Source organism: Lineus longissimus, chromosome 6 (assembly GCF_910592395.1).
Source record: "Lineus longissimus chromosome 6, tnLinLong1.2, whole genome shotgun sequence".
Classification (NCBI taxonomy): domain Eukaryota; kingdom Metazoa; phylum Nemertea; class Pilidiophora; order Heteronemertea; family Lineidae; genus Lineus; species Lineus longissimus.
This window is the reverse complement of record NC_088313.1, coordinates 16,504,692-16,530,161: the sequence shown is the minus strand read 5'-3', so window position 1 is coordinate 16,530,161 and position 25,470 is coordinate 16,504,692. Positions and strand designations below refer to the sequence as shown.

At 43.7% G+C, this 25,470-nt stretch overlaps 3 protein-coding genes across 9 annotated transcripts; all 3 read left to right on the top strand.

Annotated features, from left to right (window-relative positions):
• The first annotated feature begins 4,718 nt into the window (after window positions 1–4,718).
• LOC135489082 (uncharacterized) lies at window positions 4,719–24,981 on the top strand. Of its 7 annotated transcripts, none has more exons than XM_064774234.1 (5): window positions 4,719–4,799; window positions 8,959–9,058; window positions 9,336–9,458; window positions 22,859–22,958; window positions 23,345–24,981. In XM_064774234.1, exon 5 carries the CDS (start codon window positions 23,385–23,387, stop codon window positions 24,387–24,389), a length of 1,005 nt encoding a protein of 334 aa, XP_064630304.1. In that variant the 5' UTR covers window positions 4,719–4,799; window positions 8,959–9,058; window positions 9,336–9,458; window positions 22,859–22,958; window positions 23,345–23,384; the 3' UTR covers window positions 24,390–24,981. The 7 variants fall into 7 exon arrangements, with proteins under 7 accessions (XP_064630304.1, XP_064630307.1, XP_064630310.1 ...); XM_064774235.1 differs by lacking the exon at window positions 4,719–4,799 and adding an exon at window positions 5,475–5,567; XM_064774237.1 differs by lacking the exon at window positions 22,859–22,958.
• Window positions 18,500–19,495, top strand: LOC135490012 (uncharacterized). The gene has a single exon (XM_064775658.1). It carries the CDS (start codon window positions 18,500–18,502, stop codon window positions 19,493–19,495), a length of 996 nt encoding a protein of 331 aa, XP_064631728.1.
• On the top strand, window positions 19,547–22,060 carry LOC135490011 (uncharacterized). The gene has a single exon (XM_064775657.1). It carries the CDS (start codon window positions 19,547–19,549, stop codon window positions 22,058–22,060), a length of 2,514 nt encoding a protein of 837 aa, XP_064631727.1.
• Window positions 24,982–25,470: the final 489 nt, after the last annotated feature.

Sequence of the window (25,470 nt, the reverse complement as noted above, 5' to 3'; positions counted from 1 at the left end):
GAATTGCAATAAAAATCTAATGCAATATCAAAGGAGCCATATCGAAGAGACAAATTAAACCAACCATTTGTCCACAGACTCGGACCTAGCTGTGGCGTGCTGTATGCGTGCATAATATGTAAAGTCAAGGACTTGGTGAGCCCCCCTTTAGGTCGGGGGAGCACCCCCGAACCCCCCTACGATAGCGTAACGTTTTTACCCAGTACAATGGAGGGGAAACCCCCCCCCCCCCCCAACCCCCCATGTTGGGACCATCCATAGTTCCTTAGGCATATGATGTAGCGAATTCCCATGAAGATTTAAATTAATTTAAATTTAATTTAAATTAATTTCAACCAATGGGATAGCAACCACCACCGGAAGATCGCGGAGAAGTCGGTAAACTCAACGGAGTTAATTCAGAAAAATACCAAAAAAAATTGTTTGTAGGATATACAATAGTTACTCTCTTTATTTCTCATCATTCATTTACATTATGTACTCCCGCACACACGTGTATCTTAAGAGCCCCTCCTTAGAGGAGGGCTTAATATGTAAAGTCAAGGACTTGGTGAGCCCCCCTTTAGGTCGGGGGAGCACCCCCGAACCCCCCTACGATAGCGTAACGTTTTTACCCAGTACAATGGGGGGGCCCCCCCCCCCCCCCAACCCCCCATGTTGCAGGGACCATCCATAGTTCCTTCCGACACATTTTTGTTTTGGTAATGTAATACATTGTGATTGTCCTTATTCACGGTAAATGGGTTGTCCTCATGCATTCACTTTCGAAACGCATTTTAAAATAGATGTTACGTCCTGTTAATGGGGCACGCCATCATCGCGTACATTGGGAGAAACTCCCTAACGAGACCGGAGCAGACGGCTGAAAGTAGTTAATTTATTGGCCGCTAGGGTACAGAATGTACGTCGCTCACCCGAATTTTTCACGCAACTATAGCTAAATAGAGCTAGTTCTAGTTTGTGATTCATTTTGATACTTCAGATTTGGGCAGTAGACCAATATAACTTAGTCGTCAGTGTGGTTTTAAGCTGGAAAAACGTATTTGTTTTTCTTAAAGTGCCTTTTTTGGACGGGTGTGTGCGATTGTTTTGTTTTTATGTCACGTGACCTCGACCATGTCGACACAAAATTGAAATAAACCACCCTTTTCTGTCATTATTTAGGACTGATATTTCTCTAATAAAAATATTAATATAATTGGCCAATTTCTTAGGCATATGATGTAGCGAATTCCCATGAAGATTTAAATTAATTTAAATTTAATTTAAATTAATTTCAACCAATGGGATAGCAACCACCACCGGAAGATCGCGGAGAAATCGGTAAACTCAACGGAGTTAATTCAGAAAAATACCAAAAAAAATTGTTTGTAGGATATACAATAGTTACTCTCTTTATTTCTCATCATTCATTTACATTATGTACTCCCGCACACACGTGTATCTTAAAGAGGTTGAATAGCGCCTCCAGAAGCAAGCAACAGCGCCACCCGTAACAGAAATAAGAACTGCTTACTGACGTCATGGTTTCCATATACGACATCTCATTTGCATATTTTTACAACCTTATTTACTACGAGTTATAAATATGCCAGTAGCACGTGGATCATGCCGGGCGGCGCTGTCAGGTGTTTCCACTATGGGTTACATAATCGGCTACAAAGAGGCCAGTGTTCTAGTAAATGAAGTTAGCAATGATAGCGAAAGAATGTTAGTGTATGTTACGCAGTCAATAGTGATAGTAGTGAGTTGGAGAGAGGAGAAAATGGAAAATTGAGAGAATAGTAGTATGGATTTCGAGTCCCAAGAAGAAACTTTGCAAAGTTTTCATCAAACTGATAATCATATTCCTTCCTTCTCTGTCTCCAACAATTAAAAGTTGCTGCAGTCAACCTGATGCGTTTATCCGCGAGCGAATCGACGAGACGAAGCATTTTTCAAGCATGGTACCTTACAGATCCGCAAGGGGCGCGTTACCGAAAATGTTGCAAAAATCAATAACGTGATCGTAAATATTGTCATACTTTTCAAAATGAGAGTATGTAAATGATACGCAGACGGTAAACCAATGAAAGGCCAGTATCTATTGAACCTTACAAGTGATTTGGGGGCCTTGAAACTCCTTATATTTATCAATGAAACCTTATTCCCGCCTAAGGTTTTGACCGGGCCGTCCAAAACTCCCCATTTTTTGGCGGGCCATTCCCTTTAAGAGCCCCTCCTAAGAGTTCAATGTTCAAATGTCGGTGTCCTGGGTATTTTGTGAAGAGGTAGCTTTGACGATTATTTGAGGAAAATATCAGCTTCTTCTGTCAGTGTACAACCTTGGTCAAAACTTATACAAAATAGGCCAAAGTCAGCCTCGTTCTGGATTGACCTAGTTTGTGTACTATCTAGTGCATTCCAGTTTCAATGCACTATGATCTCAGATAGTGCTTTGATAGCTGGGGTCATTATTTTAAATGACTCTGACACAGCCCAAATCTTTTTTTACCTCAATAAACATGCTTAATATTGTTAGATACATACCACACTACAATCCTAATGCAACATGTATTCCATTTAAGCACTTTTGAGAGCATAAAATGAATATGCACACCCCTTGATGTATGAGGCTTATGAATGGCTGGAGTCCACCCAGCACAGCCCCCTCCCCCTCAACTAAACTGTCAATAACATTCTTGGTGGTCAACTTGTGTATGGTATCATGATACAGCCTGGTACAGGGACCTTTCTGCTTGATTAATTACACACATTTGGGTTAATTTGTTTATACACTTGTCTGCTATAATCTCTCAAACTCAGCAGGCTGCTTGTTTGCAAGGCGGCATATTCCTTTGATCTTGTAATAGGGATAGATTTTGTTTCTGATACGTCAAGTGCAGAAGGTCAATTCCATGGTGTTGACCATGTCTTACTGTAGTGAATGAGTACAATTTACACCCTTTCTGGTCATCAACGAAGTGGCTATCACATTTTTGATGTTGCTTGTCCAGCTCATTATCAGCCGCTCATTAGCATATTGACCACAGTAACCATGATGAAACACGTGGTGGTGAAGATCAAGTGCTTCCTGCCTTGTCAATTTTGTTACATCTTTCCTGGTTCCAGTTCTTCTGAACAGGTTCCTTTGGTGGATTATATTCTTACTTCTTTTCATTACCAGCAATCCCCAACTTTATTATGCCGCTGCTAAATGCAGGCGCTACGATCGAGTTTGACACGTGACCCAATTTAGCCAATCAGAGCGTTCATCGAATAATAAAATATATTTTTAGTACAAGAAATCAATGCCTTTTGTCAGTTTTATGCCTTCAAGTTGTGGGTTTACAATTTTGAATGTGTTCCAGCTCATCAAAAGAACAGGGTTTTGTCTAGAATCACGGTTTTCCGAGTTTCTCCTTGTCAACACTGTCAGGAACCCCCCCCATCCTATCTACCTAGCCAACACCCAGACAGAGGTTACCAAATGACAGAGCTGAGAGAGCCCAAACATCTGAGGAATCCATGCAACAGCAAAAGCTTTGGCAAATATGCTGAAGAGAAGGATGCAATATAATATTTCGGGCTTGGTCACCCGCCTACCCCCCCCCTGACATGACCCTTCCCAGCCCTAGTGTCCTTAATTGAACCATCCAAAGCTAGGGATCTTAGGCCATAAAGTGGACAAATAAAGCAAGAAGTTATCAAAGGACAGTCATTCTCATATCTTCAAAGATCACTTGAGGTCCAGCTTTTCATGTATGTTGATGTTTGGACATATATTCTCTCCTCAAATCCACTTGGGACGCCAATTTGGACCCCCCTGTGGACATGGAAAAATTTTCAATTTTCCCAATGGCATGTGTTTCAGTATACTCAGTATGATGCTGCCTTCTGCAGGAGCTATCGGCAAACTAAATTTGCAAACTCTATGTGATTCAAAAAGGCCACAGAAGTCGGCCAATTTTCATGTTTTCTTAGAATTTACATTAGGAAAAATTGCAATTCACGTGGTATTTTCAACCCATAGGTGGACATGGAAAAATTTTCACCAATCAACTCAAAATTTGGCCTGCAAATGCCTTGATAGTCATAGAATCACATACGCTATCGGCAACTAGGCTTTAGTTACACAGAAAGCCGTGAGATGTCTCTCACCTCGATCTGCTATAGAAAACGTATGCTTGGCTCTGGAAGGGAGTTTGGCGCATGCGCAGCTAAAAGGTTGGGAATTGCTGGTAATGAATTCGCTATTGCAGTACAATAAATAAAATCACCCTCTCAACATCCCTAATCCATTGAATCAAGAATATCCAAATATCCAAACAATTATTTCATTCCATATTCCTTTTTTGGTCGAAAAATATAAGTCAAAGTAAGGGTAACTGAATGAATATAGGCCTACAAAGGTGAAACATTGATAATCCAATGCACATTTCAGATGGACAAACTCCACTTTCCATGCATGGCACTATTATTGTTTACATTCCTAATATAGGTAAACTAGGACATATTATGCATGAATCTATGTCAGTGGGCGGCCAAGTTTATGCTAACCAGGTATACTAAACCGAGGCTATAATCTGCCAGCAACTGGGTCACTTTGGATATCAGTTACACTTTGGCTACCCAGAGCACTCACTGCGTGCACGTCCGCAGTGACCAGGCCTCGCATGCTTTTTATTGCTCAATCGGTGTTGACATGAACAGGTTCCTGTCAGAGTGCGCATGTTCTCAACGGCTGTTATAAAACGCGGATTCCGCGGAAATCCGCGGAAAAATCTAACTTGGCTACATGGTGGCTACCTGAACCGCAGGTGAGAGTTTTTCATATTAATAGTGTGCATTGTTGTGCGCATGAAGTACTCCTGGTGACAAGGTCTTTGGGAATCCCCGTTATATGGTGCGCTGTATGCGCCGTAAATCACAAGCACCTTGTACAGTAGTTTGAAATAAACTTATACTCCAGGACGGGCCGCGAAGTAAGTTTTTGTGATTGCTAAAAATAGACTCCAATGTGCAGTCGCATATATGGTTGGTTAGGTTCGAGCTGCAAGGAGATTGTCCTAAAACATTTTCGTAGACCAGAATTCAGTTCGTCATCGACCTAGGCCTATATTTGAAGGAGGCATACCGTAACGTACATCAATCCGGGCATCAATCACACTTGAAAGCAGCCTCGTAATATGTTCCGTTAGGGAATCAGGAACCACGGTGGTGTCGAAGATAGGCCTAACATGCAAAGTTCATCAACACCAAGAAAAAAGAGGGAAGAGTCGATCGGAATGGCATGAATGGCGCTCCAGAGGATTAAAATATGACCGATGAAATATGCAGATAACTGGTAGTTCTTGCCTCCGATTTATGATTTATGTTGTTATTTGTATAATATAATTATCATTAAATATTATGCGCGTATTTACTGGCGGCTTTGTGATTTTTCCGCGGATTTCCGCGGAATCCGCGTTTTATAACAGCCGTGTTCTCAAGGTGAGACTTCGCGGTCAAAATGCTCAAAGAAAAGCCGCAACGACACCCTATTTTGGTATCAAAATTTAAAATTGTTATTATTTGGCTTTCTCAAGGTGATAAGTAGAAGTTTATAAAAATATTATTTCACCATGCATGTTAATCGTCAAGTTATAAGGCGGCAAGGTGAAATTTTCAAAATTTTCATCGATGTACAGGGTGTCTCATGTATTGTGCTGCCCCCATGTTCTCATGACTGAATTACTTGATAACAATGAAAGCTGGCCAGATGCATTCTGGAAGCGACAAGCTATTCAGAAATGTATAGGTTTATGCGTGAGAGTGATATACTGCAAGGTCGACAGCCACTTGAACAGGGGTATGCATGAAATGACGTCGCGCCATTTGTGGAGCCAGGTAGGCCCGGCCATTGCACTGGCTAGTGAGACCTTAATCAAAATACCAATAAAAGTGAAATCATAAAATATGATAATAAATGTCATTTTGAACATCATTTGACTTCATCGAATGCATTCGGGTGGATAAAGATGCTTTCATCTCAGTTCATGGACCAAAAAGGCCTCCACAGCTGAGGTGTGCTGTTACTCGAATTCCCTCTGAATTCCCTCTTGTTTTCCAGCTTCAAAGTGTATGGCATGCATGTTGAATAACTGGGTAGGCCTACCCTCGTTCTCCAAACCTGCTAATGTTCGCATATACATTTGAAAATGGACGAAGGGCCTACTGGGCCTACTGGGCCTACTGGGACTTACTAGTATACCATGTAACAACTGAAGGTTTTGTCATCTTTCTTCAGTAATACTAGCAACAGTGTGGCAAGCAGTGTAGCAAGTGAAAAGCTTACACTTTTACAGCATGTCTCAAAGTCCTGGTGCATACTGTCTCCCCCTATCCGAAGGTGACCAACAACAACTAAAAAAACAAATGATGACTAAAATAACTAAAACAGGTGATTGCCTTCTTTGGGGTGGGGAGACTTCCTCTCTGGGTTACGGTGTTTTTCGGTTCACTTTTGCTCACAAAAGATATAGGGTTAAGGTTCACCGTTTCCTTTATTTCATTGAAGACAACTTTTCACATTATGACCAGTCACTCCATGTCAGTCACACCTGTCATCACAAAACTTGTGTCAATCTTTCCCATCTCTCTCTCGAAGATGCAGGTGTAAATAATCAGGGAAAGATATGCTATAATGCTCGTCCACAGCACTGTATAGGGCATGGTGTCGCCAAGCCATGTCTTTTCTAAGTGGGTAAGAGAAAACCAGAACACATTAATTTCTGTTTAATCTTTTAATTGATAATAATATTTTTGTTTCAAAAGACGGTTTTCATGATTCATTGTTCATTGTTCTCACTAGCATATACCCATGGAGTGGGCAAAGTTGAAATGTAATATACATTAGTTAAATGGGCACGATGATTGAGCTACATTAAATTTCTAACGTTACTGAAGTTTTATTAAAGGTTAAACACGAAATTAACTGCATTTAGGGACTTATTGCTGCTATCTACATGCAACCCCCAATAGATTGATTGGAGTACGCTATTTTGCACAATGCATTGAGACCAGTGACAGCAGGTCCTGTTCCAAATAAGGCCCTCACATATTAGGCATATCACCTACCCACTCCCGTACCCAATGCCACTGTCGGACCAAAGCCAGGCGCATGGAGAGATGCAGAACGCAATTCAAACTGACAACATCAGTCAGTAACGAATAAAACAAAGAGCAAGCGCTGGCCACTGTACATATTTTGTCCATCCTGGCATAACTGTTTATTGATGCCCTGACTGCATGTTCCGGTAGGCCACTCTGCAGAATTTGCCTCATCACTCAGGTCAGTGTTTCTCGAATAGAACTAAAATAGAACAGGCTAATCATTAATCTCCCTGCTAATACCCTGCACCATGGACCAGGTTGTATAGCACTACATACGTGCTAGAAGCTAATACTGATGTGGCAGGGAGAATATGCGTGGAGTTTGTGTATGCTTTTGAGAATGAGCGGAGCTCTCCAGTCGACGTGCTCTCTGAAAAGTTGTTATTTATTCTAAAACCACGAAGATATTCGACGAATGACACCCTCAGTGACACTCTTACGTATGATCCAGACCATCGAAGCCAAAGGTTGCAAGAATTCGACGCATTTCCAAGGCCCAATTTTGAAACAAAAATTACCTCCTAAATAGCGGCCACAACGCGCATTATAGTATAGATTGTTCTTGTTCAGCATTCTGTGTGAAGGAATTAACTTGGCCTGAACGCGTATGTGTGTAGAGTGTCAATGTTTACATCCCCATGTTGATATGCAGACCCTGTTGCTTCTGCTCTGTTTACTTTTCTGCGCTTGTTGACATACCGCATCGTCTTGTAACGCTTGCTAAGTTGGCGGGAAGCATCATAGTTGGCTTTCTTGTCTTTCAGCTCAAGCAGAATCGTGAACGGTGTCTTCTTTTCAGCAATTAGATTAAGGCGCTTCGCTATCAGCTTTGTAGAACGCCCAGGTCCGAAAGTCTTTGTATGGGTGGCTGAGTGGCTTAGTCCTTTGAAATTTCGGGCATACGTTGACCCTTTCGGTGCGTAGCGAAAAACCATTGAATGAAGATTTTCGCACTGGTTGGTTGTCTTGCTGCCGTGAAGCGTCTCCAACTGTACTGGGGTGAAGTACTTATTAATGACTGCCAGGACGTTCAGAGCTTCTTCGGTACTTAGTGCGACGTATTTTCCATGTGGAAGATACCGTGGAGCGTTTCGTGGGCACCCATTACATACGAGGGAATTCTTTCTGCAGTGTGCGTGATTTCCTCTAAAACACTGGACAGAGTTCGCAACAGCCCTGTAAATGATTTCGGTTGACCTTCCTTTAGTTGTGCCCCATTTAATCTCCCAGAATATGCGGCGTCTGAGGGCTGCCAGAAACTTTCCTTTCTGCTGACTATCTTTCAGGGACTTCAACTTCAGTTGCGCTTTGTATGCCTTCTGAAATGTCCGCATTCTGTGCACCAAACAATAGAAATGCTTCAGCCTGGGAGCTTGGGGATTGTTTTGACTGTCATTCACGTCCTTCACTAGTTTTTCTAGCTGACTGCTTGCATCGCTGGTGAGGGAGCTGAGTAAAACTACTCCATTATCTGTAACTTTTTTCAGCTTTTCCTCCGCTAGTGACCGTTCCGAAGATGATATTGCCTTGCTGGAATCATAAGTTTTACAACAGTCATCGTGTTTGCAATTCTGTCGCCTGCATAGTTTGTTCGCCGTGCTTACAGCTAATACAAGTCCATGCTTTTCTTCTATCAGTCCGCAAAAAGATTGAGTTGCGGCCTCGTAGCCATGCAGATTGGCAACGGTTGTTAAAGGCCGCATCGGTTTGTCCTTCGACCACTGGCAGTTGGCCGAAGTCAAGGGCATCTTGCCGGCACAGTCTTTGGTTCTCCTTCATGGATTCCTCGTTGATTTTAATAACCTTTTCCGAATTTTTGTTCAGCTTCCTGTACAGAGTAGACGAACTAGGGGGTGTTACATTCAGAGCCGAAACTGCTAGGCGGAGATCCTGTATGCCAGCACTGCTCTTCATACAGGCCAAGGTGAGTTGCTCATTAAGTTGAGAACCAGGTTGTCCGGAACTGCTTTCAATCTCATCCGTCATCGCAAATGACTCGGGCAGCTTTCCGTGGCAAACTCTGCAGTTTAGGGCAAAGAAAACGAGTAGGCCCCTTCTACGTTCAATGGTTAACTCAGGTGGAGCCTTACCACTGCAGCTCTTGGCGTGCTCGTGTACCATCTTTAATACTGTCTTTTCCTTCTCCATTGAAATGAATACGTTTTCACTGTACTCTGATATTCTCTTGCTTGCACTTGTAGGCCGTAACTTCTGACTGGTGTTGAAGTCAAACTTCCTGGAGACGGGCAAAGTTTCTTCATCTACTCAAGTGATCGGTGGAAGAGTTGGAGGAGATTCAGCTACCTTGAGATCCTTGTTCCATGGTAACACATCTGGCTTGAACCTAAATTGATTCAAATGGCCAAACCTGCTGCTTTCCAGGCCTTTCTTTTTTCTACCACGCTGCCACATTGAGTTGCTTCGTCGTTTCTCTTGAGCTGTGTTCTGTGCAGTTGAGTTCATTTCATTCGGACACTGTTCTACTGACAGTACTGTTGCTTTTACTTGTAACGACGCCCCGACGCCCTGAGGGCGTCATATGGCGTCATGACGCCAATGACGCCCCCAGGGCGTCTGGAACGCTTCCATTTTTAAGCCCCCCTCTTAGGAGGGGCTCTGAAGATACATGCGTGAAGGAATTAGTGCATTTCCATTAGAAATTCTAACTGTATAGCTTGAAACAAAAATTTGTGGTCAAAAATGGCGCTGATAAATCTGCGGGGTAGTTTTTATGTGTCTGTGCGTCACTCCAGTGGGTCGGTGGGTCGCGCGCCCATTGGCTGATTTTCAATTTTCAAGAATTAATTTCAATTTTAGGGGTGTTCGGGGGGCCTTTCCGCCCGACACATGCCTAAAAAAATCAGGAAACATTTATTTGTATTCTAATTAGGAAAACTGCCGCCTGAATCACGCATTACTTACAAAAATGCCGACGTTTTATTTCAATTTTGCCGAGGTCACGTGACATATAGTTTATTCCACACACGCGCGCGCTCGCCTGGTAACTGTTGCCAAGACGTGTTTCTTCAGTGTTTTCTCGAAATCACACTAAATCAACAATACAATATGATCCAAATAATGCAAATACGCTTTTCGTGCCATCTAACATGCACTTGACTGCCCACTGCGCGTGCAAATTAGCGAGAAAAAATTATTGTTATTGACTTTTTTGTCAATATATACACCAGCGGAACCATTTCCACCTCGGCCGTGGCCTAATAATCCCAACAATTTTAGGGGGGTTCGGGGGGATTTATCCTCCCCGACACATACAGTTTCAGGACAGATCAAAGAATTTCATTTGCATGTCCGCCTTAACAGCTTAAATCCTGTACAAAAGTGCTGTTTATTTGCGGAATTCAATCAAAACTCGCGCAGTACAGATGACATCCATCGCCCCCCCCCCCCCAGCGGTAAATGACATGGAATTGGAAGGGCTAGTTGACTGTTCACCGGGGGGGGGGGGGGTTGGGGGGCTCCCCATTGCACTGGATAATATCATGACATCCATCGCCCCCCCCCCCCCAGCAGTATGACACAGAAGGGCTAGTTGACTGTCCACCGGGGGGGGGGGGGGGTTTGGGGGGAGCTTCCCCCCAACGCACTGGTAAAAACCAGGTACTGTTATTCACTGTAATCTACAAGAGTACTCAATTTCGACCCGGCCATTTCATTCGATAATAACCAGTTAAAAATACAGAGTTGGTAGATAATCATAAAGACATTTAGTAGAGGACAGGAAGGATCCAAGAAAGCATCCACAGAACGAACTTCTCTTTCCAAATACATAAAATTAAATAAGCTACACTACTGAACACTGACTGGACCTGGTGGTCCTGGATGATCATATGTCTCAGGCAAACTGCACTGCAAAACTTACAACTATCAATAAGACTGCAGACAATTCAGACACTGGCCCATCCAGACTGCCAGATCAAAACGTCCAGATTGAATGAACAGTCTCACGACGAGTGACCAGTCAGACCACCAGTAGGCCTTCTGGTCTCGGCAGTGGATTTCGACTGAATTCAGTGTGGACATTTCAAAGCCTTTAGGCCTATGGTGGCCAGGCTTCACCACTAACAGGGCTATAATGTACATTGCATGTAGGGCCTAGCATGCTAGGCCCTACATGTACATATGTACATGTAGAATAGCCTATATACTGTAGGTGGTATAGGCTTTTGTACATGTACAATAGCCTATACACTGTAGGTGGTATAGGCTTTTGTACATGTACAATAGCCTATACACTGTAGGTGGTGGGTCAGTGCATGCAAATCATGAATGAATGAATCATCATCTGTTCTGAATGAAGCGTCTGTGTCCGAAGCATTTTTCAGCAAGACATTTCACGCAATATGCGTGAATTTGACACTCTGCTATAATGAGACAACAATTTCTGCTCGCAAGTATTTGGAAAAGGAACATTTGGCAGAATGAGGTCGAAATCGATCGCATTTTAGATCAGTATAAAACGTCAACAGTCCCGGCGACTTCCGCCATCGATTTTGAGCTCGATGCGAGTGCACCCTCTCGGAAATACTTCACACTTACGTCAACTTTTTCGGCGGGAATATTCAAACTAACGAGTATCTCATTAAATGCATGTAATGCGCGAATGCTCTACTAATACTTCGGAACAAATTTTCAATAATGTTCATATAAAATTTAGCACTAAAATCGAATAAAACTGTTTGAAACTTGTTCTTAAATCGAGAGTGCGACACTTTGCTTCATGGCGCGCACTCGCATTATCACAAGAGCGCTGACGGGCGCACACTTTCGCGGGCCTTTTTAAGTTGTCTTTTACTTATCACATCGCCTACAAACTTCTTCTTTTTCCAGTTAAGTGCATTCTTCATTAATAGAGTAGCCTACAGGCCTATCGAACTGGTGATAAAAATGTTTTGTGCATGCGTCGTGAGAACTGAAGAAAAAAGAGAACTAAAAACAGGTTTCGAATGGTGCGCGTTTTCTTTTTTGCCTTAGGCCTTTACAAAATTGTCAAAAAAAATGTCTCTTGTGCTGTCGGAAACATGAAAAAAAGAATATCTACAAAAGCTATATCTTACCCTTGAACACTTTAAACAGTTCTCCCATCCCCCATGAGGCCAACGTTTCCTCGACGTCCATTTCAAAGATCAGCGAAAACGAAGTTTGGCTTTTGAAGCGGGTTAAAAATGGCGGCGATCGACGCTGGACGTCTGCTGTCTGGGGGCGCATTCTGATTGGTCGAAGCTTACTACTTCAAGTGGTTAATTCACAAAATCAGTGATTCTGATTGGTTGGCTGATTTTACTACTTGAAATGGTAAATAAGTATTCATGCTGTTTGGATTTCAAGTAGTTACTCTAACTATGAAAATAGTTATGTTAACTACTTATTGGTAAACGTATCGTTAACAACTTCAAATGGTAAATGATTTACTATTTAATTTTTGGAGTGTATGTCGACGGAGGGGGGTTTGGGGGGTGTCCCCCCATTGTAACAGCTGTAGTTGTTAGAGCTTGCACTTAACATATGCTCGTAGGGGGGTTCGGGGGAGCTCCCCCGACCTAAAGGGGGGCTCACTAAGTCCTTGACTTTACATATTATACTCCCGCACACACCTGTATCTTAAGAGCCCCTCCTAAAGGGGGGGCTTATAACTTTAAAATGCGTGCTCCTCCTACATGTAGCCAGGTCTCGGGCAAGGCACTTACTCGACAGGAAAGCTAGACGTTCAGCACCGTGAGCAGCTCCTTGATAAGGCCATTTCAGGTTCAGCGCGCCTCTTCAGATCAAGTATTGAAAGCTGTGGTGAGCACATAAACAGACCATGGTAACATTCATTTGAAAATCCCCTCTGGCTAACACAGCACACATAAACAATAGACCACCAATTTGACCCCAGCTCCTTACTGCGGGAAAACCCAAGTCCAGCAACCGAAAGTTAAAGTACCAAAAATACATTTTTGTTTACATTTGAACTGCACACATACGTTTGTTTACAATTTCTTTCCCCGCGAAATCTCGAACATCAGGTGACCTGCAATCGTGGATTGAAAATAACATTAACCTTAGTTCAAGGTCAACAGGTACAGGCTGTTCCAATCATCCCCCTACAGCCAGCTGTTCAACAGGTAATGTTAGCCACCCCACAGGGAGTGGAGGTAATTGATTAAGCCCCTGCATAACTAAACAGCTATGACTTGGCCTCTGTGAGTGGTAAGGAGAATTGACAGTGTCCGATTAAAAATCCCTCATTGCTGCTCCGCTGAAGTAAATTTCCGAAAATAAACATAACGTTGCATCAGGATAACATATCACCTGCAAATAAAGATGTATACAGAAGAAAGGAAATCATCAGTAAAGGAAAGAAGGAAGTCATCGCGCGTTTGAAAGTCGTCTCAGTTGATAGTACTCTTAATAAGATATGTGATAGCACTCCTAAGATCTTAAAAATTAATCCTAGCCAGATTTTAGATTTTTTTGTGATACATGTGGGCTGTACAATGTAGCGCCAAGGAAGGTCTGCAGTCGCCGTAATAGGAAATTATCACGAAGCCAGTAAATAAACAGGTTACCCTCACTTTCTACATGTAGTCTGGTAAAACTCCTTTGATGTGGAGATGTATCTGTTGTTGGTATCGGTTCAGCCGTGACGGCACCGCCAATGTTGTCTTCCTGGCTTCGGCTCGTGGATTCCTCACACGAGTCGCATATTTGTCTGCAGCAAGCCGAAAAGCAATCGCAACAGTTTCCAAAACAATCGCGGATAGTTCGTACGATATGAGACAAGACCACAATTGATTTTTTAAGCCTTTTAGCAGTTAAATTGTCAATGTTTGACCGCGACGCATCAAAGAATGCGTGGTGTTGTGAATCTGAAATTTAGATTATGTTATTCCGGACAGTCGGGCAAGTGAATGGTGAAAAATAAACTGGTGATTGACCACGGAAATTTTTTGATAATCGACAAATTATACAGACTTTGATATTTCCACTCTTTTCAGCCAACTGGCAGAAAAAACTCAAAACACGCCCCATATTACCCAATTAGCAAAATTCGAAATTATAATTTTTTCATCAAATAATTTCTTTATATCTGTAGACTGGCCACAACAAATTATTTTCAATACCTCTCCAAATATGTACTTGAGAGTTAAAAACATGCACTCGTCTTATTGATAGGCCTCGACCCTCCAACCTATGAAGATTCATTAGTGGTCTTGTCTCATATGACCTGATGGAGAAAGAAACGATGAGTAAGAAAAACACAACCTATTACCAAAATTCGTAAATAAGATTTCTGAAATACATGTACCAACAGAATCAGGACGGCTATACGCGCAGTAACTCCCATTGATATTTCCTGAACTGCAGTTCCCAGCCTTCATCTCGAGATAGAGCGTAAATGTCAGGATATTTTGCAAGATATTCTATGCATTCAACAGCTGTCCGGACCGTTGTTTTTTGCATTTTAAAAATCTCAAGCATCTCAAACGGACCACATTTCTGTTTTACAGGTATGGTACGATTTAGACAGAAAAGCCTACTGTAGTTAATCATTACATTGCCAAGAGACACCATTTTTACATTTTCATTCTGATCCATCAAATCATCATAGACTTTCTGGCCTACAATATACACACTTGACACGGGTTCTTTGCCACGTGAGGTAAACTGCTCATGCAGCACAAAATTAAGCGATGCTTTGACGGGTACAGCTAGACCATTCATGATGACTGCCTGACATTGAATGACACCACAACACACACACACATGAGGTTTTTATCAACTGCTTGAATTATTAAACGTTCAAATAAGATGATATGTTGGCCATTGCTTCCATTAGATTGTACCAATTGTCCACCGTTAGACCTATACCAATATACTGAGGTCTCTGAATGTCTGACCCGTATGTAAATTCGATCAGGCTTCCGTAAAAGGAACAACACATTCTCAAAATACGTCTGAACAAATTGGGTCTTGAATGCATCCAAATCCAAACATGGTCACTGACTTGGAACGGGGCGTTCTTTTCTATAGACGTGATCGCATGATAATTCACAATCCAGGTGAAACGTTTACAATACATCATTTATGATATTTTGGCAAATTTTGTGCTATCTTGGTTGTTCAAATGCAAAAATCAAACACCCCTTCCAAAGAATTTGCTTGGAATATGTAACTTAAAACTTACATTCACTGGAAATTGAGATAATTGCAGTACTCGTTCTTCTTTTGGGTAAGTTAGCATTTGCTTCTGCCTATCTTTCTTTGCTAATGCTGTGGTTTTCACTCAATTATAGACAGTCAACATGAAATGATGGTTACTTCTGGCTGAATTGACCCACGAATCCGTGTGGGGTTGGTAGGTTACGGGCAGGCCTACAGTTGAACCCTGGCCCCAGGCTGCCAGGCGGAGAGGTGTAGCGGATGGGATGCACCATCCCGCAGTATACCTAACCCCGGGAGAGGACAAGTGTAAACATTTAAAATAACCTAGTAGGCCCTTCATGTAGTATAGAATGGCCCAGGATTTCAAAGGATTTGTATGCACATCTTTGGGGTCTATATATTGTTTTGAATATTGCGCCTATTTTCCCAGTTATTTGCCTATCGTCACCTTTGACATGTTCTTTCGCTAACTTTAACTTGCGCGCGCGCTGAGACAACCCCGCGTCGTGAGTTGCGATGACGTAACATGCGCTTCAGCCATTTCGATTTGTCAGGGAAGGTCTTCGCGGACTTCGTCCCTCTTTTTTGTGGGTTTTTTGTAACTCTTTATGGTTTGAATCGGGAGGTTTCAAGATTCAGGTAAAAGCAAAATATGTATAGAAACCCCTAGCCCACTGTCATTCAGAATAGTTAAAGGTGTACATCAAAATCAAGGTTTGATTGTCCGTTGTCTTGAATGCTTCGCCAGAAGTTTCGATGAGTGCGCGCCTCGTGCGATGCGTACATCTATGCATTGAGCATGCACTCTGTGTATAGGAGCAACGTCTCCCAGCGATTTTACAGTACCAATATCATTATGTCATGTACTAAGTTGTGAGAATATTTAGGACTGCTTTCAATGATCTGTGTGACAGTAATATGTAGGTTTTAGTTCTCCGTGTAAGACCATGTTGTAGGAAAGACAAATTTGAGGACATTTGTATACTACAAGTATGGTTGTGATGTACTGTTTCTGATTGTGACACATGTTTGTACTATTTCAGAAAAACCCATGTTATGGTGTTAAAAGAAGATTAGAAATCGACTCCCGAATTGTTGAGTTTTCCAACCCTGTCTCCACCATTCTTTTCTGAATCCTGCTTCTGCACTGGTGAAGATCGACATGGCGCCGATGGAAGACTTAAAGAGCAAACGCAAAGGACTGCGTGCCCGTTGCACGAGGGCTATCAACCGCCTTAAAGAGAACATCGATAAGGACACGATTTCGCTGCTGAGACTTGAGCGAGAACTGGATGCCCTTGCAGCGGACTTTAGACAGGCATGTGACATCAATACTGATATGATTTCGCTGGTGGAGGAAGATTCGACGGATGCTGATGCATTTGTTCATTGGGAGGCGGAACTGATTGAGGTGTATTACAACTTTATTGATGAAGCCGCTGCCCATCAATCGAAGCTGGCCAAAGCTCGGCCACCTTCCCCGACAGCTTCTACTAGTGGGCCTGCATCCGGTGCTGCTGTCATCACGTCGCCCCCTGCTGGACTGGTTCCTGTGTCATTGCCGCCAGTCACTGCTGTCATCACGTCGCCCCCTGCTGGACTGGTTCCTGTGTCGCTGCCAAGCGGTACTACTGCTGCTGCTGCCACGACGGCCCCTCCTGGGCTGTTTTCCGCCTCGCTGCCGACTGTTCCTGCTACGTTGCCACCTGGTTTTGGTCCGCCACCCGGCTTGTCCCCAGTGATGACTGCTGCTGGTCCATTGTCGCTGTCAAGTACACCGTCCATTGGTGTACCGCTTGCCAGCCCGTCTTCGATTCGGTCTGGTGTTCGACTCTCTGCCGGAGTCGCGTTGGATCCAGAGCCCACCTTCGACCGGTGGATCGATGAACTGGTGGAGTTTCAAGAGACGGTATTGCCCGGTGGGGTCAGTGGTGAATTGACTATAGCGTCTGCCCTCTATCGCATAGAGGCGGGTAGAGACATTCCTACATTAAAGATAAAATCGTTCAGCGGTAAAGCGATCGATTATGTAGACTTTATCGATAGCTTTAAACTACACATTCATGAGAAACCACATCTCAAAGATGATGCCCGTCTTGCGCAATTGAGAATGCATCTCTCTGGTGATGCTGAACGTTTGATAGCTGGTTTAGGATGTGCAGGTGTGATGTATGCAACCGCGTTGAAACAACTTAAGGACCAATTTGGGGCCCGCAGTGTAGTTGCTCGTGCCTTTATTGATAGAATTGCAAGGGGTAAAAAGATTGATAATTCTAGAGATGCACTTCGTGATTTCTCCATTGATGTTATTAATGTCATCGCAGGTCTGCAGCGCCTCCAGTACTTCGCTGATGTGAACGCCGTTGCAACTCTACGCCGCATCGTCCAGCGTCTCCCTGATTACCTCATTGACAAGTGGCAGGACACAGCCGCCCATATTCGCGAGCGTGACCCTATACGCGCGCCATCAATAACCGATCTGTCCGATTTCCTACGCAAGAAAGTCCGGGCAAAGTGCGACCCAGACTTTGGGGATCTCCGCTCCACTGACAAGGGTGTTGCTGGTAGTAAGTATGAAAAGCAAGGTACCGGTAGTCGCTCCTTTGCTGCGCAGGCTGTCAAGTATAAGTGTTACATCTGCTCTGAGCCACACAAGGTGCCTGAGTGCCCCACATTTGTCAGTAATTCAGTCTCAGAACGTCACAATCTTGTCAAGACACATAATCTGTGTTTTTCATGTCTTGTCAGGGGTCATCGATCTAAAGACTGCAGGTCGAAGAGGAAATGTGGGAAAGCTGGATGCACTAGGTGGCATCATGTGATGCTACATGTTGACTCTCCACCTCCGATTGTCCAGTCTGCTCCTTTTTCAGGTTCTGCCACAGCGGCTATTGACAAAAATGGTATTCTGCCTGTAGTTAGGGTGTTGTTTAGGGCTGAGAATGGTAGGATCAGGCAGGGGAATGTCTTGGTTGATTCAGGGTCAACGACCAACATTATCCGGAGGGATTTTGCAAGAGGTTTGGGCCTCCAGGGCAAGAACGAGCCCATTGAAGTTCAAGTTGTTGGTGGGTCACAGCAGGGCCAGCAGGATAGTCGTAGACTAAAGTTCTAGATTTCCCATTTGGATGGAGGGGAGGAGCACTTAGTTGAGGCTCATGAGATGGATTGCACAGTATCTGAGGTCTCACCTTTGAACATGGAATATTTGCATTCATTTTCTCATCTCAGGGATTTGAACATCTCCCACCCTGGTGGTCCAGTCGACCTAATATTGGGGGTTCAGTACAGTCATCTCCACTCGGAGGAAGAGGTCAGGCGTGGATTGGATTTTGAGCCCATAGCCAAGCGCATCCCACTGGGTTGGTATGTAATCGGTTCTGAGGGGAAGGCCCCTAAGCGGCTGTCTGTGAATCTGGTTAGGAAGGTCGATATGTCTGACTTGTATGATCTGGAGGTGCTTGGGGTCAGAGCCCCAACTTGTCAATGCCCTGTTGATCCCATGTCCTCAGAGGACAGGAAGTCTCTAGCGCTGTTGGAGAGATCTGTGAGTCTGGAGGGGGACCGATACATGATCGGTTTACCCTGGAAGAGAGATCCCTGTCTCTTGCCTGACAATTATTGCCTGACCAAGAAGAGGCTAATCTCTTTGGAAAGGAGTCTGTCTCGTACTCCAGAGAAGGCTTTGCTTTATGATGCCGCCGTCGAGGAGTATGTCGACAAGGGATGGGCCGTAAGGGTTGACCCCTGTGATCTTGAGAAGAGGCCTAGGTTTTATCTGCCGCATCATGGCATATACCGTCCTGATAAACTCAGCACACCCCTAAGAGTAGTCTTTGACCCAGCTTGTCAGTTCCAGGGTGTCTCCTTAAATTCTTTTCTATATAAGGGCCCAAATTTGATTGGAAACTTGTTTGGAGTATTGCTTAGGTTCAGGGAGGACTTAGTTGCTATTGTGGGTGACATCTCTAAAATGTTCCTTCAGATTTTGTTGAAGCCTGAGGATACCGAGGTGCATCGTTTTCTGTGGCGAAACCGGGATGACACAAGAGACCCTGAAATCTTCAAGCTGACCAGAGTTGCATTTGGTGATCGATCATCCCCTGACATGGCGAGCCTAGTGATGTTGAAGATAGCTGAGCGCCACAAGACGTCTCATCCGGAGGCTGCCCAGGTCCTAGAAGAAGATCGATAAGTGGACGACCTGATACATTCCTGTGGAAAGACAGACGTTGCCCGAGGCAAGATGAGTGATCTTGATGAAATCCTAGCGACAGGGAGCTTCAGAATCAAGGAGTGGTACATTTCTCGTGGTATCGGTAAACCTGAAGGTCAGTCAGCTAGTGTGCATAGTGGTGAGTCTATTAGTCTTGGAGGTAGCGGTAACGATAGTGTCAAGACCCTTGGGGTCTCTTGGGATCATAGCACTGATTTTATTCATTTCAAGGTGAAGGATCCACCTGACTCGTCTTTGACTAAGAGGTCTGTATTGTCTCATCTGTCAACTCTCTTTGATCCACTTGGTCTTGCTACCCCAGTCACAATCACTGCCAAAATTGCCATGCAGGACATTTGGAGACTCAAGGACTTTGGTTGGGACACTGGTCTGCCCCCCGACCAGGTTCAGCGATGGAATGAGATTTTCTCCAGTTTCAAACAACTTGAGACAGTGTCTGTCCCTAGGTCAGTTAAACCAGACGACGCATTTGGAATTCCCCAACTTCATGTTTTCGGGGATGCCAGCATTCATGCATATGGGGCTGTTGCCTACATGCTGTGGCCAACAGCTGATGGTATTAGCGTCCGCCTGTTCTCGTCTAAGGCTAGGGTGGCCCCACTCCACCAAACCACAATTCCGCGCCTTGAGCTGATGGCAGCTCTCATTGCCTCACGTCTGGCTAAGACTATTCATTCTGAGCTGCGTACCAAGCCTGAGGTCCACTTGTGGTCTGATTCTGAGATTGTCCTCCACTGGGTCAAGTCTGACTCTCTCTCCTTGAAGCAATTTGTTGGGGTAAGAGTTGCTGAAATTCAGGCAACCTGGGATCCCTCAGTTTGGAAGTTTGTCCCAACAGCCCAGAATCCTGCGGATGATCTCACCAGGGGATTGACACCAGAAGAGATGGCCGGTCGCTGGATTGAGGGGCCAGAGTTTCTGAGGAAAGGAGAGACACATTGGCCAGCTCAGCCGTCGAAGATTGCTGAAAGGGATTGTGAGAAGAGACCGGAAAGACAACCCCCCAATATGTCTGCATCAGCTGTGAAGATTGTTCCACCAATCAAGTGTGAAGACTATTCAAGTTGGCCTAGACTTATCAATGTGACAGCATTGTGCCTCCGCTTCTTTGGTAATCTGAGGGCCAGGGCAAGAAAGGAGGATATAAAGACCGGAGAGCTTGAACCAGGAGAACGAGAAAGAGCTGAAAGGTACTGGGTTTCTACTGCGCAGAGAGGGCTCATTGATTGGGAAACTCGTTGCAAGGATCTGGCTCCCTTTGAGGACAATCAGGGTTTGCTCAGGGTAGGAGGTCGTCTTCGCAAGTCTCCGCTGTCCTATGATGAAAATCATCCTTTTCTCCTCCCAGCATCTTGCCACATTTCCAGATTGTTGATGAGGAATGTCCACTGGAAAAATGGACATTGCGGGTCTGAAAGTACTCTCTGCCATGGCCGGAGAAAGTACTGGTTTCTGAGAGGTCGGAATTTGGCACGTCAGATTGTTAGAGATTGTGTGGTGTGTAGGAAATTGCGCAAGTCTCCACTGGTCCCTTGGATGGCTGACCTACCCAGTGAGCGTCTTGCATTGTTTGCTCCAGTCTACAGTACTACAGGCCTTGATCTGTTTGGTCCATTCTTCCTCAAATGTGGTAGAAATAAGAGCACGAAGGCTTGGGGAGCCATCTTCACCTGTGGTACTGTAAGGGCAGTACATCTTGAGATTGTGGAAAATTTGTCCACTCAGGCATTTCTCCATGCCTTCAGGAGATTTGTCTCGCATCATGGATGGCCGTCAACTATCATCTCAGACAATGGTAGCTCCTTTATCAGCACGGAGAAGGAGCTAAGAAAACTTGTACAGGAAGGGCGAGAGCAAATTCAAAGGTTTGCCGTCCTCAACCAAGTCAAGTGGCGTTTTATAACCCCTCTAAGTCCAAACCAGGGAGGATTTTATGAATCACTTGTAAAATTGGTCAAGAAAGGTCTCAAGTTAGTTGTTGGACAACAAACCCTCACGTGGAATGAAATGTCCACAGTATTCGCGGAGGTCCAGAATCTGGTCAACTCCAGGCCATTGGGTTATAGTTCAAATGATCCCAATGATTTACAGCCCTTAACGCGCAACCACTTTCTTCTTGGAAGAGCATCGGCTGAAACGCCACAAGGTCCATTCAACCCAACCAAAAATCTCCACAAGAGATTTGAATTTACCCAGAGTTTGGTAAATCAGTTTTGGACACGGTTTGTTCGGGAATATTTGCCCACATTGCAAAGAAGGTCTAAGTGGCTTCGGAAGGACAGAGAGGTTCAGGTTGGTGACATTGTCCTTTTGGTTGATCCAAGTGCAGTGCGCGGTCAATGGGAGCTAGGTCGAATCGAAGAAGTATTCCCTGGAGACGACGGTGTCATCCGCAATGTTCGCGTCAAAGTCAAGACCGGTTTCAGGAATCGTTCAATTCAGAGATGTGTTCCTATCCTAGAGTGTGATGGTGAGGAATGTGATTTCGTTGGAAGTGAGGAGGTGGTTCATGGGGACCAATAGATATTGTGTTTTTGTGCCTATTGGTCTCGCCCCATATTCCATCATCATATTCCGTCATTCCAAGTTTAGTCTATTATAGACATTTCTATTGCTATATCATAAAAAATTAATGCGTCCGCGTTATAATCATAAGCGCGTCCTTTGGCGCCCGGAGGATGTTTTGAATATTGCGCCTATTTTCCCAGTTATTTGCCTATCGTCACCTTTGACATGTTCTTTCGTTAACTTTAACTTGCGCGCGCGCTGAGACAACCCCGCGTCGTGAGTTGCGATGACGTAACATGCGCTTCAGCCATTTCGATTTGTCAGGGAAGGTCTTCGCGGACTTCGTCCCTCTTTTTTGTGGGTTTTTTGTAACTCTTTATGGTTTGAATCGGGAGGTTTCAAGATTCAGGTAAAAGCAAAATATGTATAGAAACCCCTAGCCCACTGTCATTCAGAATAGTTAAAGGTGTACATCAAAATCAAGGTTTGATTGTCCGTTGTCTTGAATGCTTCGCCAGAAGTTTCGATGAGTGCGCGCCTCGTGCGATGCGTACATCTATGCATTGAGCATGCACTCTGTGTATAGGAGCAACGTCTCCCAGCGATTTTACAGTACCAATATCATTATGTCATGTACTAAGTTGTGAGAATATTTAGGACTGCTTTCAATGATCTGTGTGACAGTAATATGTAGGTTTTAGTTCTCCGTGTAAGACCATGTTGTAGGAAAGACAAATCTGAGGACATTTGTATACTACAAGTATGGTTGTGATGTACTGTTTCTGATTGTGACACATGTTTGTACTATTTCAGAAAACCCCATGTTATGGTGTTAAAAGAAGATTAGAAATCGACTCCCGAATTGTTGAGTTTTCCAACCCTGTCTCCACCAATATCGACAGTTGGTCTATAGGTAGGACCATATAATGTTTTGCCCGGACACTTTTTCCAAATCCAAGGGACATTTTCGACTGTTACATTGGGCAAGAGTGGGCCCTATACATGTAATTGGGTTTTTAATTTGTGAGATAAAAATGAAATAATGTCAGTAATGAAAATGGAAAACCGAAAGAAAAGACAGGTCATTATCAATAATACGATAACACCGATTTTTCCGAACCAAAATGATAGTTGCACCGGCAACGTTAAGCGGTGTAAATGGGTGCGGTACTATCATAATGAAAGTAACGACACATCGTGAATAAACTCGTACGAAAATTTACTTTGAGAGATTAAGAAAGTCTGCATCAGCTGAAGAAAGATATATATATTTATTTACATGAATACTTTATCTTTTAGGTCTCTAACAGATGAAAACAACAGGTGTACCGGAACGAAGATGAAAAGCGCCGTTCGATTTTGTGCGAGTGTCGGGTTCCTCATTCTCTTGTGTATCTTTATCATTCACATGACTGATGATGCTCTTCTAGAGCCACTTCCGACGTTTGAGCCGGCGATGAATGGATCGGGAAAGGTTCCGTTGTTTATACCGAAGATAATTCACCAGACGTACAGTTCTGAGGCAGCAGTCCCACGGGTGTATGCGGACTGCATCAGAAGTTGTCTTCGTGCGAATCCAGATTGGCGCTACATGTTCTGGAGCGACAAAGACGCCAGGAATTTTATAAGAGATAAATACCCAACGTATCTTGGACTGTTTGACAAGTATGACAACAAACTCTTAAAGGCCGATGCCATGCGGTATTTCGTCTTAGACTTTTACGGTGGGTTGTACATGGACATGGACATGCAGTGCCTCCGTCCGATCAAGACATTCCTAGCAGAGAAGCGCTTGGTATTGGTGCCTGAGCCCCACGTCCAGAGCTTCTTGCTTCACAAGAACTTCAGCATTGTAACGAACGCTATCATGGCTTCCGAGCCGTCTCATCCATTTTTGCGGTACGTCATTGACCATCTACAGCACTTTCAGCGACACACGTCAATTAATAATGCCATTTATGTTACTGGACCAAACATGCTCCAGAAGGTTTTAGAAGATTACCAATCACGAATTCCCTGTTTGGAGAGTAGATGCAAGGTCTTTGTAGCAGACCCTACGGAAATGATGCCGACAGTAGATCCATATTGGCTCCGACTTATGAAAAAATTTACAAAAGACTGCATGACGAAAACAAACTTTGTAACCTTTGTGGAGTTTAAGACTTGCATTTGGGTTCAGTTGAAGAATTACAACCCATTGTTGACCAACAAAAGTTACACTAACCACGTCTGGAAACACATTGGCTATAAGGGTCCTATAAGTAGATTTTTTGGCAGGAAAGTGTCAATTAAAGATATTGTGGGAACTGGTAGGGAGATTGAAAGGTATGTAAGCGAGCGTTGATTTGAAAATCCTGAAGACCGTCAGGTACTTCTTATTTTGTTAGATGTGAACGGGGTGGACGGGTCGGCAGTAACAACTGGCTTGCCAATGAGTATTGAGAAAGTTGTGTGTAAATATTTCCTGATCACCTTGACTCATCAAGTGTTAACATTTACGAATTGATCTGTTTGAGCTTATCGGCTGCATTTAAATTTTAACCAGTGAAACATCAAAGAAAGTCCTGATGGGACGGCCTAAACCTATCACTGTGATGGGATCCTCAGTTTGATCAAAACGTCATGCATTGTCATGGTCTAGGTAAGGTATTTTCATCATCCTTCGGTCGACACGTGTGCTGGCTAATGGACGACTTCAAGGTCAGTGCAACTGGTGTTTTGAGCAAAAACGTACATAACAAGAAATGTTTTTAAAAAAAACATAGGGTGGTTGTTTTTGATATGTAAGAAATTTATTGGTGAATGGGAAAATAAGTTTTTAGAAGGAATTTGGTAGGAAGGTAATGGAAATTACCAGTACTTGTACGGTACTTTTAATGTTTATTGTATATCTGAGTGATGAAAATTATGTAATTTTCAAGTTGGAATACATGTAATGTAATTCAATTAGAAATTGGAATATTTCTTTGTTTCTTTCTGTTGCATAGGTTGCAGGGATCCCAGGGTTAAGTTTTTGATTAGACAGTGGAAATGACATTTAAGATCATCTCAGGCATAATCCGGAAGGTCCTCTGTTATAGCGTTCTTGTGCCTAAGAGAAGATGGATAATACAATGCTTATGAAAGTCAATGCGAGCAATCTATATGGCTGCATAATGCTGCCTCGGTCCACTTAAGCAGCGATATGCGCGGCATCATCTAATTTTTCTTAGGCACAAGGACGGTGTGACAGAGGAGTGTCCTGACTGGGGTAAGTTGATCTTGGATGTGAACATGTAGGTTTCAGAAGACTTTGGGTTCATAAGTGAGCATGAATTGTCAACGAGCATGATTCGCATGAGATCATGATTCAGAGCCAACTGGTAAGAAAGGCCGATTTGCAGGAGAATATGATTCGAAAGGGAGCATGATTAGTAGGTACCAAG